This window comes from Clarias gariepinus, chromosome 14, assembly GCF_024256425.1.
Source record: "Clarias gariepinus isolate MV-2021 ecotype Netherlands chromosome 14, CGAR_prim_01v2, whole genome shotgun sequence".
NCBI classification, from domain to species: Eukaryota; Metazoa; Chordata; class Actinopteri; order Siluriformes; family Clariidae; genus Clarias; species Clarias gariepinus.
In genome coordinates, this window is record NC_071113.1 from 24,819,551 (window position 1) to 24,832,519 (window position 12,969).

Sequence of the window (12,969 nt, forward strand, 5' to 3'; positions counted from 1 at the left end):
GGCCTCGTACCTCCAGGGTTGACGTCTGATTCGGGCCTCATGCCTGTCTGCATGGAGTTTGCATGTTTTCTCCATGCTTAGTGGGTTTCTTCTACGTACTCTGCTTCCCTCTCTCATTCCAAAGACATGCAGATTTGGCATTCCCAAATTATTGGCACCCTGTCCAGGATGTACCCCGCCTCATGCCCTAAGTCTCCTGGGATAGGCTTTAGGCCGCTGTGACCCTGTACACAGGATAAGCAGTAAGGAAGATGAAGATAATGCCATTCAGCGTAATAAAGTATTTGTATGAATAATGTACATTTATAAAATGCCAAAAATTATTGTAGTTATTGTAATCAAGACTTATACATCCATAGTTACTAAGGCTATACTAAGTAACTATTTTTTTACAACTCTGTTTTATGTTGTACTGTTAATCTGCTTTTCTTTTCAGTCATGCATATTCATAAGTATGGTTTTAATACTTCCTACCCTGCGTACACCTGCTTAAATCATTACAGCACGACTGTCCAGAGATACCGGTCATAAATCACCTGAATGTATCGATTACAAGCGGCTCGGCTGTTGCTTTCTAATGAGGCAGAACAAACAAACGGGCGGCCAGGGAAACATCATATCCACCGGAGAGGAAGGAAAGTTGCTGTTGGGAGTGATTACTGATGAGGATACGGCCATGTAATAGAGCCCTCGCCCTGTTCTCACTTCAGATCTTTATTAGGTCATTAAGACTTGGCAGCTCTAGAACGAAACTGCCATTCCGGACTGGGGCTGAAATGTCTCTCCCAGGTGATCCCATGTTTCAGGCTGTTCCCAGCTGATTGGCTTTTGCTTGGTGTACATGCACACACATTGGCAGGATGATTAAAGTGTAGCATGTCCCAGTCTGGCTCCTCCATTACAGATCCGCCAGTTTCACTGCACACATCAGTCTTTCTTTCCCTCCACGGCTCTTGTTGCTGCCGACAGGAAACTCTGGGGCTGGAGCCATGCGTGACTACAATAAGAGTTGTTTTTCCCCAACATAAATAATTATGGGAAAAAAGAAATTATCTTCAAAAGTGCCAAAACATATCAACTGTTTACATAATGTATGGTTTGTATGTATGGTTTGTACATTCATTTTCTCAGCGGATGCTTTCTGTCATTTTCGGCAAACTGATTTCCTGACAAATGTTTTTAAAAATTTGATTGACTGCATGAAAGTCTGTTTGTTTTGGTGTATCCTGACTCGTGTGGTTATGTGCGTGTTTTATATCTTGGTCAGGACCAGATGCCCTTAAAAGGATATGGATATCTGAGTGTTTTGTGCTTTTGAGGAAATTTGGTTGTTCCCTTGATTAGTGCTTTAATACACTGCTTGTTTACATTTTTACACTTTGGACAAAAAAAGAACATCATGAGACTCAGAAATATTCTGGCTACGCATACACACACACACACACACACACTTACACACACACACGTAAAATGCTACACAAAGCCCCTAAACAGCTATTTATAGTGGAGATTTGCTAATGGTGCATTTCATTTCCTCAGTGCAAAAATCTTGACTTATGCCTCTTTAATGGGATTGTGAAAAAAAGTAATTACGGAAGCTGGTATTGGTTGCGTTTTATCAATTAGCGCCCTCATGTGAAACATCGCTTCGCTACTTTCAGTAGAAGGAAAACAAATGCATATGTGTAGATGTAACGAATCCAATCTTAGGAGGGCATCAAGACTGGGATTGCCCCTAACCCCTTTTCTGTAGCTAACACAGGGGAGTAATAAGGTTTACTCGCTTGGAAATATAAATAATTGCTTTTAGGAATGCGTGTAACTACTGTGTGTGGTGACATGCTGTGAAGACACTGATTTATATTTAAATGTGTGTATAATGACTCCTGTTTCATCCATCTGCCCATTAGGACCACTCTGATAACCCCCTCGGAGCTGCGGTTACTTTGGCTCATGAGCTGGGACACAATTTTGGAATGAACCATGACACACCAGAGCGGGGGTGTGGGTGCAGGGTGACAGCGGACAGAGGGGGCTGTATCATGACTCCTTCAACCGGGTAAGTCCATTTAAGGACATTTTGGATACGGAACACAATCAGGTTTCAGGTTAGACCTCATTGATTTTAAATCCACTTTCTCGTTGATTTTTTTTTTTCTCATTGATTTTTTTCATCCATTTTAAATCCAGACCTCATTGATTTTTAATTCACACTAGATGCATGACTGCTGTTCAAGAGGATGGTGAAAAAAAATCAACCCACCCTACACATTGTTATTGCTCTTATTTTCTTCATTATGTGTATTTTTTTATTTAACGTCTGCTTGATTTATTCATAACCTCCATTAAAATGTCAAACCCACTCTTTTTATATGCATCTTCAAAAGAATAATCCATAACAAGATCATGATTGTGCAACTTTTACCAAAATGATTATATGATTCTCATGAATGCAGTCAAATGGGAGTTCAGTTGATTATTAAACAGTTATTCACAAACATTTCATAATCTGGATGTGCCAGAAAAGATTAAAATCCGACTGTGCTATTGTTAATGCATACAGAAATGCAGCTGTGCCAGGAGGTCTCGATTCAACGTGTATGTGACACTATTGTGTGAATATAGGGGTAATGCACATAAATAAAATAGGTCGAATGTGTTGATCTCCGGGGACTACAAATCATAAATAATTAAAAAGGGGAAAGAAAACGCAAGGGAAAAAACATACTATGGAAGCTTGCTATGAAATGGTTGTGTTCTTACATCATGGTTCAGCCTTGCCGCACCAAAAAACAAACACATGCACGCCCTCCAGAAAGTAATTAAAAGAGCTCAAGGGGTCATTAAAGTAGAACTCCCAGCAACATAGCATCTGGAAACAGAAATCAGAAGGACAAAAGGCTGTGCTATCCTCAGTGACCTTCCCTTGCAAGGCTTAATCTGTTCCTCTGACATGACCACTAAGTACACTCTCTGGTGTTATCGACCGGAAAGCATAATGAAAAAAAAAAAAGTGAGTGAACACAAACTGAAAAAAATGCTTTTGGACCATTTTGGAAAAAAACTGCCATCATGCACTTAGTTTTTTGAAACGTGAATTCACAACTTAAAAGCCTTTTCTCTCAAACAATCTATAAAATAAAGGTCTAGCAGCTACAATTCCTCTGATATACATTAAAAGTATACTGAAGCATTCTCTGTGTCTGTGAGTTTCACATGTACTGTAGGGGAGAGGGGCAGCTGAAGTGAGTGGCTCAAACATACTGTACACACAAATTCCCTGGATCAGCAGCGAATTTTTGTTAACATATGGGCTAGAAGCAGGCCGTTTGCAGAGTTTTGCCTAGGGAGAGTGGGGTGCCATTTTTTTTATAAGTAAAGTTAAGCCATTATTCGTCACAAACACATTAATGCATATTTATTCTTTTCAGATTTTTTAGTATTCTGGGGTCAGAGTGCAGGGCATGATGGTGGTATGACCCTGGATCATACAGGGTTAAGGGCCTTGCTCAAGGGCCCAACAGCAGCAACTTAGTGGAACTGGGGCTTGAACCACCAACCTGTATTTTAGCACCTTACTTTAGTGTTAATTATAACATTTGGTTTTAAATCAACCACAATTTGACACATTTACATCAACCACATTTTGATCAGAGATACTAGTTTTGAAAAATGTATATGGCCTTAAAAGAATATTGGGTTTGGAAAAAAAGTTATCGTGGTTTAGTCAACAAAAGTTATCGTGGTTTAGTCATGTTGGTTAAATAAATGACAGTTATTTACCATGCAGCCTGCTATGGAGGGAATGATGATCTACCAGTGGGAAGGGATTAGAAAGGTTCCTGGAAAACCATGTTTGAGGTGATTCCAGATGGTTTGCAGCATACGTAGCTAGTAGAAAGACAGAGACAGACAGACGGACAGACAGACAGACATGGTGAGTTTGGATTGACCTGTGCTTAGGGGAAATATAGTCATGTTGCAAAGATGAATAAAAATCCAAGAAAATCTCGATTTCATAAACTGAAATGTATAACTTTGTGAATAAACGAAGTATGTGCATTGCATGTAAGATATATATTATTGTTTGATTACTATAACCGTTTATGGTTGCGTTTGTAGAAATAGCCTTTTCTACCCTAAGGCTACTAGCCAGTGTGATTTGTCTTCCTACAGAAAGTGAAAAAAGGTGTCAATTATTGGAAAACAAGACCAAATGGAACTTGCTCTGTAATTTCAACTGCTGGGTCAAAGAGTAAGAGCTGGTGCTGTTACATAATCATGCCTTTTAAAGCAGCGAGAGCTGTCAGCAGAACCAAATGAACACTTTATAACCAGCTTTATGCATTTGCCAGTGCTCTGTATGGTGCAGCGTAATCCTGTCACTCAAACATATCAAAGCTATCTGGACATCTGTTTTTGCTCCTAATTTTAAAGATGTACTGAGCACCGTTGTTGCAGTGTGTCAGAGAGAAAGAGAGGGAGAGAGAGAAAGAGAGAGAGAGAGAGAGAAAACTGGTTATTATTCTCCAAAACACCCACAAAGTCCACAATGTTAAATTAACACCTATGATGTTGAAAGGGTGTAATTATAACAAGTAGCAATTTCAAGCTGATTGCTGTGCAGCTTCAGATGAAGTTATTCTTTAATACTGGTCAAAATTAAGCTTTTTATTCTTGATGTTTCTACAGACTTTCTGTGTGCTGAGAAAGTTCACCCAAATAACTCAAAGCTTTTCAGGAACTCGGAAACAGTACCCACTAAATGAACCAAGAACAGATTTTGTTTGTGGGTAACAGTAACCTTTCTGGTCTTTACTTTAGCGCAGGTTCAACATTATTAACTATTCAATGCAACTTTACCTTTGAACCTTGTCAATGTAAATCATTCATTGTCGAGTAAGTACAGTAGTAACTAAAGCTAGCTATATCAGCCAAAATAACAGAACACAGTTATGAAAGTGAAAACTCATTTAATTTTTCTATATAAATCCCTGCACACTAATGTACTTATCCCAATGTTTCACAAGTGCTTTACTGTCAAGGTAGAAAGTTTTCTTAGTACACTGGAATGATTGGACTATGATCAGACTACCTGCTTTACGTCTGAAACCCTGGCCTCCCAAGAACTCCTTTAATGGCCCAAACATGTGGAAATGTCTTGGAGTAAGATCAGGACTATACGGGGGGATGTGGCAATAACTTCCACAAGTTTCTGTAATGTGCTCGTGCATGGCAGTATATACAGTTCCCACTGACAGATGTGTCTCTTCCACATGTTGGCAACAAGTTATCCGTCAGTTTCCAAGTATCAGGCGTTCCACTTGCTGAACATTTACAGGAACAACTGCAGCGAGCTCCAAGCCACCTCGGCTGGGATCATCATTCACGAATGTATGGCCTGCTTTAAAATGTTTGCAACAAGCTTTAATTGGATGAGCTTAAAGTCATGACTAGTTATGGATCACTGGAAAGTTTTTATTGTATTGGAGATTATATTTGATTATATCTTATCAATGTTTATAATATTAACAGGTAAGATCAATTAGTATTTCAGGGGCAGTATAAAGATTTTGAGAGAATCTGCATTGCACATGCTGGCTCCTCCATTATCCATGGCATGGTGTGACTGTACAGTACCAGGTGTCCAATTATACCAGAGTGTTTTTTCTTAATATCTTTGCTAATATATTTAAAAGCCGACAATAAAAGCTAAACACATTTAGTCCAGCTCTGCGTAATAATGCTAGCTACGAGAAAGCCGAGCAGATGGAAATGATAAAGAGCAATACTGCAATACCGAACAACTTACTGTGAGGGAAAAATGCTATTTCAGCAGTCTATAGCAAATTGTGCTAAACATTTGGAAAGCGCTTCAAGAACGAACGATAATCATTTATGATTAATTATGATCATTGACGCAGAGAGTAGATCATGCCTTCGTGTGTTTTTGCTTTTAGTAAGTAGCTCTAAGGAAGAGTAATCTGATTTTATTCGAGCTGAGTATGAATTTAGACACATTAGTAAGTGGAATGACACAATAAGTTCCATCCAGAATCCATTTCAGTCTATGGCTTATATGTACAGTAGAGTATAAACAGCTCTGGTCATGTGTTTGGTCAGGTAGAGAATGGGGACGTGAGGGATGGATTTAGGCCCACAGAACCTGAATCGATCTCCAAGATGAAGCATTTAGTATTGCTAATCTTCTGACCTCATACACATTCCCATAATAACAAAGAAAGACTAATTATTGTCTGATGAAGTTAGCATTAAGATCAAAAATAATAAAATTATATATATATAGCACTTGTTCAAATACTTAAGAAGATGTAAATGTATCGGAGGTTTATGGTTGTATAATGACCATATTTATAAAATAACATATACTTTTATTTACTGTGTGTGTGTGTGTGTGTGTGTGTGTGTGTATGTGTGTGTGTGTGTGTGTTGTCTGTGACCCATCTGGTCGTTACTATTCTCCAGCACAGGGACTCATTCATTATGAAATCTGCATACAGCTCATACAGAGACAAGCCTTTTCCGTGTGTGTGTGTGTGTGTGTGTGTGTGTGTGTGGTGTGTCAGTCGTACTATCTACCACAAATTGAAAGATTTATTCTTTTCTGTCTACATACAACACTGAACGCAGTACCTTCAGTGCTTTTTGCCATATGTTATTCCATAGAGTACTATCTAGATGTACTGTCAGAATAAAGAAAGGAAACACTTCTTCCTAGAGAAGTATGTATTTACGCTTGAGTAAATCAGGCTGATTTTTGACTAGCCTGTTTCAGCTTGAACGAGAGTGCAGCAAGGTGCATGAGTATTCCCAGCTCTGCATTCAGGAACTGTTTGCTGGCAGAGGCAATCATGAGAAATGAGCAGGATGGTGGATTTTAAGCCGATTCTGCAATAATGAAGAGTTAACAAAACATTTTTTTTTTTTAATAATTTTTTTTATATAATCCATTTACAAATAATTTATTTATCATCCCAAAATTGTCTGTGTTGATGCTGCTGCTTAGAGTGTTTAAGCGTGTCTGAGTGCTGCCTGGTGCAGGAGATTATCCAGAGATTAGCTAATTATCATTAACAATGTTTGTAAAGTGTTAGAGTTGACACTTCCTTGAAAGGCAATTGAATATCTTATGGTGAAATTAATCTTTAGTCTCTTTCATTCAGAAACCAAAAGAGTCATTTCTGATCATTTATTGACAGGGTTTGTCACTGGCACTTTAAAGCTAAAGTTAACTGATATTAATCCTTTATAGCAATTGTTAAAGTCAGCTACTGTGTACAGTTATGGATGTATTTTACTGTAATGGAGAAGGGGTCAGTGCATCCAGGGCAGGTATCATAGACTTTAAAACATCTGCACAAGTAATTCCAGGGTAATATGTTGATTGGTTCATGACGACATGCGTTTTTTCTTGACTCCTGACCATAGAGGTTTGTGGCATCGCCATCGCAAAGTAGCATTAGCAGGGGTTAAAATGTAAAAATGTGTAAAGCTTGGTAGGTTGAGTAATTGGAGTAAACCTAAATGGATAGAGTGGCAGTCTATTTTAAGGTTCTTCATAGAATTTTTATATTTTTGCGGAGTGGCAAACCAATGAAAGGTTTAGTTTGTGAAAGGAAACCATTTGTCTATGCATGTAAAAAAAATTTTTCCATAAAATCTTTCCTCCAAATTTGAGTGTATTTGCAGTGTGTAGTATCATCCCTACCACCTCAACTGGCTTCTCTCGATGGTAAAGAGCAGTGGATTGCCTAACTTCTTAGCTGATCTCGGAGAGTAAACCCGACCACCCATGAAAGAAACTCATTTCTGCCGCTTGTATTCGTTATCTTCTTCTTTCGGTCATTACTCAGTACTGTATATCGCAATAGAAGCTGGATGAGGTTTCAATTAGAACGTATTTAGCAACTCAGAACCCTTTATGCAATGCACATAGCTCTCAAATAACCATCATTTGTAACAGTTTACAGTGTGTAAAACAGCATGATTGCACATCTGAGGGATATGTGTACCAGGAAGATGAAATATTTACATGAGTATGTTTGTATGCACAAAACAAATGTAATGACTGGACAATGTGAGATTTTGGCAAGAACTTGTTTGTGTGCTGTACACTTAAGCAATTTGAAAATGACAAAACAATAAAAAAAAAACCTTGATCTACATGAGAGATAATAATAATAAAAGTCTTCCTAATGACATATGCTGCTCTTTCATTATTCTTGTGCAAAGCAAAAATAAACCAGTAAACCATTAAAGAAGTCTAAATTTCAGACTTTATTGTTTTTTATATATAAAGCCACTTATTCGGTATTTATTTTGGAACATCATACGTGTGCAAATTGCACATAATCATGACTTTCTCCGAGCTCTCTCTTTGAAGAAGAACAGATTTATGCTTTCTTTTCTGGCAGCTTGTGGAGACTAATATTTAAAATCTGTCAATAGTTCACCAATGAAACTATTCGAGTTGAGCAATGCATTATATTATATAGCGTAATAAGAAAGATGTGGAACTAAATATTACAGTGTGCATAGACTTTCCACTCTGTCTAATCATTTGGCATGACGGACCCCGAGAAACACATGAATCTTCAGTTTGGGTTTGAAGGAAGTCAGCCTCAGGCTTGCTTTTTCAGCCCATTGTGTGTACATTTTTATTCCAAATGTGGGCAGTTTATAACTATAATCAGGGGAATCTTAAATTCAGACCAAGATCATCATTAAAAAGTAGAGCAAGTCTCATATTATAAACTATTCCACTCATGCTGTTGGTTTTAGGGCTTAAGGATTAAAAAAAAAAAAAAAAAATTTAAAAGAAGAAGAAAACAAGATCCAATATGACTTTATATCTCTATTGTCCTTTTATGTGTTTTACTTACTGTGTCTGTTTCTCTTTCCACGTCTTTTGCAAACTTTTTGCCATAAAACTGAACTATTGGCAGCACGAAGTAGAAACGTCTGACTCCTCTTTCCGTCTGTAATATAAGACTGAACGATGACTTGTGTGAGACAGGCTGTGTATCGTCTTGTAAATACCTTTTATCTCAGCGTATCTCATGACTCAGCACCATCCCGACACCACGCTTGTTGGCACGTCGCCTTCTCGTTGATGAACTGATTAGTGAATAAGTCTGGCTTTCGCGAGCAGAGTCGAGGAGATGAGATCAGCAGACATGTCGTGAGAAATGGTGTCCATTTATCTCACTCTGCTCATCACTCACCCACTTAACACTCAACCTTGTCTTCTCGCTGATTTACAAGTTGATAGGACAGAGATCCCTCGCTATCTTTCTCTTTCCCTGTCTACTCGGTTTCAGTCTTAGAGCACTCCTCGTTTCACTTTCTATCTTTTGCAGTAGTGTCAAGAAGACTCCTTCTTTTTCTCTCTCTCTCTGTCTCTGTCTCTCCCTGTCTCACTCTCAAATCCACTGAATACACCCCCTCTACTTCAAATGTCAACTCATCAGCTTGGAGTAGTCTTCTAAACTATCGGTTCCTTTTCTGTTTCCAGAGGAAAGTAAAGTGCTCCTTTTAAATTACTTTCTAGCAGTATTGGCTTTAGATCAGTTAATATACAGAGACAGTTAGATTTAAATCATTGACCATATTAATCACTGTTGAGCCTTTTTTTTTTTTAACTGCCTAATTGCTTGGCACTGCTGCAACCGCTGCATTGCAATTTCAACCCGAAATGTTGCATGAATGTTTAAAAACTCAAGCGTGTAACCTCAGTCAAAGTAACTTCACATAAGCTTTACGCTGTCTCACATTGAACGTGTCACACATTGAACGTGCCAAGGTGGGAAATAATGTTATTACAACTTGCAAATTACTATTTACCAGGCAATATGAAAGCAGTATTCCTTTTTTTTTCAGCTCCTTAGTCTCCTTGTTCACCTTCTCTGCAGGTATCCCTTCCCCACTGTGTTCAGTTCATGCAGTAAGAAAGACCTGCTGGTGAGTTTGGATAAAGGAGTGGGGATGTGTCTCTTCAACATGCCTGAGGTGAAGGTGCTGTACGGAGGGCAGAAGTGTGGCAATGGGTATGTGGAAGAAGGGGAGGAATGTGACTGCGGAGATCTCGAGGTACGTCAATGCATGTAAACAAAAGAAAGGTTTCGTCTGTATGTTGGTCAGAACTCGCTCTTTCAATTATATCTTTATGTTTTGTACGTTGGAAGACCCGAAACCAGTCTCCGAACATTTTGTCTGTATGTCTGTCCAGACAGATTTCGTCACAGCAGCATGCAAAACTGGATGGACAGAATGTAATGAAATTTTGGCAGTACTTGGGTACAGTATTTGCCAGAAGTTAAACCTGTGCCATAAATTATGATGTTGAGTAGAAGTGAAATTATGAGCAGTTATGTGCCAGATTACAAACCGAACGTTTTGACACCGTACTGCGCGTGCATCAAACTGTGGGCGCGTCTTAAATCGACCACTGGACAGAATGTACTGAAATTTTGTAAATGATAAATCAAAGTGATGCTATGATCAGTTTGTTGTGGATTTAATAATTGTAATCTACTTTATAGTTAGCTGCTAATAAGCTACTTGTTTAATGTAAACAAACTCCAGCATTTATCAATTATAAAAGCTAAACTGAATATTAGTACTAGGATTACTTAATATTTTCAACGCTGAAATAACAGCGCTAAAACAAAATACAACAAAAAGGCCTAAGAGACTCAACCTTACAAAATTATAATTTCTTTTTTTGCATTAATAAATTAGGCAGAGAGTTGTGCTGTACAGAAGGACAGACTGACATGTACTTGGGCTTCAGCCTGAAATAATATCACTGATTACATTAAAGCTGATCAGCGTATTTTTAGCTTTAACCTGTTAACTATTTCTACAAACTCTTTTCCAGTCAATGATGAGAACTTCCTCTAGTTTAGCATAAATTTAGGTGATGATATAATTGTGTTTTTTTTTAGAAGAAATGAGGAATTTAATCAATCAAAAAAAAGGGGGGGGGGGGGGGTACATGCCACAAATATAATTTATTAATATTTATTAATATTAATTAAAAGAAAAGCATATTTTATACCAACCCTGCCAGTGTGGACCCAGTGGAGAGGCTGAGATTGTCCCACTGTCAAGACTCACTCTTCATGATTCTGGAATTACATCATAATAAAACAATCATACATTTTAATTCCCTGTATTAATGATGCACAATATTTTATTAGATGTATTTTATGTGGAGTTTTATTCATTTTATATTTTAAGGGATATGACAGGCGTTGTGACAGATATGTGTCCATGTCAAACACCGGTCATGCCTGTCATATGCAGTATAACAGTTATATATTATAACAGTTAGTGATCAATCTAACAATGTTTTATGTAATTTTCCTGCAAGGTGTTATAACGTTTAAGGCCGGGACAAGACATCATCATTTTAGATAGCGTATAACAACTGTTTCATAACACATAATAATATACACATACAAATATCTATTTCACTTAGAAACTAACAAACAGTGATGTTTTAAAGCCTGTGTGGAATATGAATTGTTTTTATTTCTGTCTTTCTTAATGGAGTAATGTAAGGGTCTAATGAGGACAGTGTCTCTCTCTCTCTCTTTCTCTCTCTCCCTCCTTTCCTCTCTGAAACACAAGCACACAATCATCTTAATTTAGTCTCCCAGTCCAAGCATTAACACTCCAGCATTAGTCATGGACCATTACAGTATATTATGATCTAAATCTGTGACAAGTGACATAAACACAGTCTTTAGGCAGATGCTTTGGCCCAGACCATGCTAGGAGAAGTCCCCAGAAAGCACACACACACACACACACACACACACACACACACACACACACACACACACACACACACACACACACACACACACACACACACACACACATTTATGGAGAAGGCCCAAGGAAGCACACCATGCTTTGAAAGTCCATACACTTTGGTGTAGTTAGTGACATAGCCTCTTAATAATCTCATTGCTCTCCAAGTCTTGTTTATTGATCTTTATTTCTGGCGACTCAAAATACAAGGGAAGCTCATAAGAGCAGTAAACATGCCTTAATCGTTTGTCTCCATCAATGCTTTGGCAGGAGTTTATAGTCAAAGAGGGAAACATCTGTCATACTAATGATTCTTATGTGTATATACTGTACAGTTCTGTGTAAAAGCCTTGAGCCACCTCTTATTTCTTCAAATAAAATAAACGAACTTAATAAAGAAATGGAAACAAATGTTTTACTGTGACAGGCTGAAAGGGCCCTAAAGATACAATTTTAAAATTGTTGTTTATGTAACAACCTAATCAGCAGCCTTATTTCCCCTCTCGTCTGTTCCAACCACTCAGCATTCAGCATCACCAGGATACTGAATGGAATTTCCTTTGAGATCAATAAAGTATCTATCTATCTATCTATCTATCTATCTATCTATCTATCTATCTATCTATCTATCTATCTATCTATCTATCTATCTATCTATCTATCTATCTGTCTGTCTGTCTGTCTGTCTGTCTGTCTGTCTGTCTGTCATCTTCTGTACCTGTTTCATGCCTTAAGTTAGATTTTTTAATGCTTGAATGATTCATAGGTCACTGTGTGGCTTAATAAACAAAAACCTCCCTCTGGAAACTGGTCCTGAAAATTTAGAGCCCAAAAAAGTCCCTGAGAAAGCCTGGAGAGCTGTTCCAAAAGACTACATTAAAAATACAAGAAAGCCTGGCTCTTTGGAAGCAAAATATGATGAAATGAGTGGTGGTACAACTGATCTAAGCACTGACCCACACTTACACGATATGTAAAGTAAATACGAATGTACTTTTTACTGTCATTTGTGTGTCTACATGGTGTTCATCTCTTAATTTGTCTCTTTTTCCTGGGAAGATACAGAACTTGCTGTGTACCTTTAAGTACCTTTTAGAGTAATGCTTCGAAGGTACATCACTGCACATA

The 12,969-nt window shown here is 37.9% G+C and overlaps 1 protein-coding gene across 1 annotated transcript in view; it reads left to right on the top strand.

Annotated features, from left to right (window-relative positions):
* LOC128541091 (disintegrin and metalloproteinase domain-containing protein 12) overlaps nucleotides 1–12,969 on the top strand; it is a 108,924-nt gene that overhangs the window by 71,720 nt on the left and 24,235 nt on the right. The window contains exons 11-12 of the mRNA XM_053511256.1: nucleotides 1,911–2,059; nucleotides 9,933–10,110. Coding sequence (XP_053367231.1) covers nucleotides 1,911–2,059; nucleotides 9,933–10,110 — 327 coding nt within the window. The remainder of the gene's footprint in view (nucleotides 1–1,910; nucleotides 2,060–9,932; nucleotides 10,111–12,969) is intronic.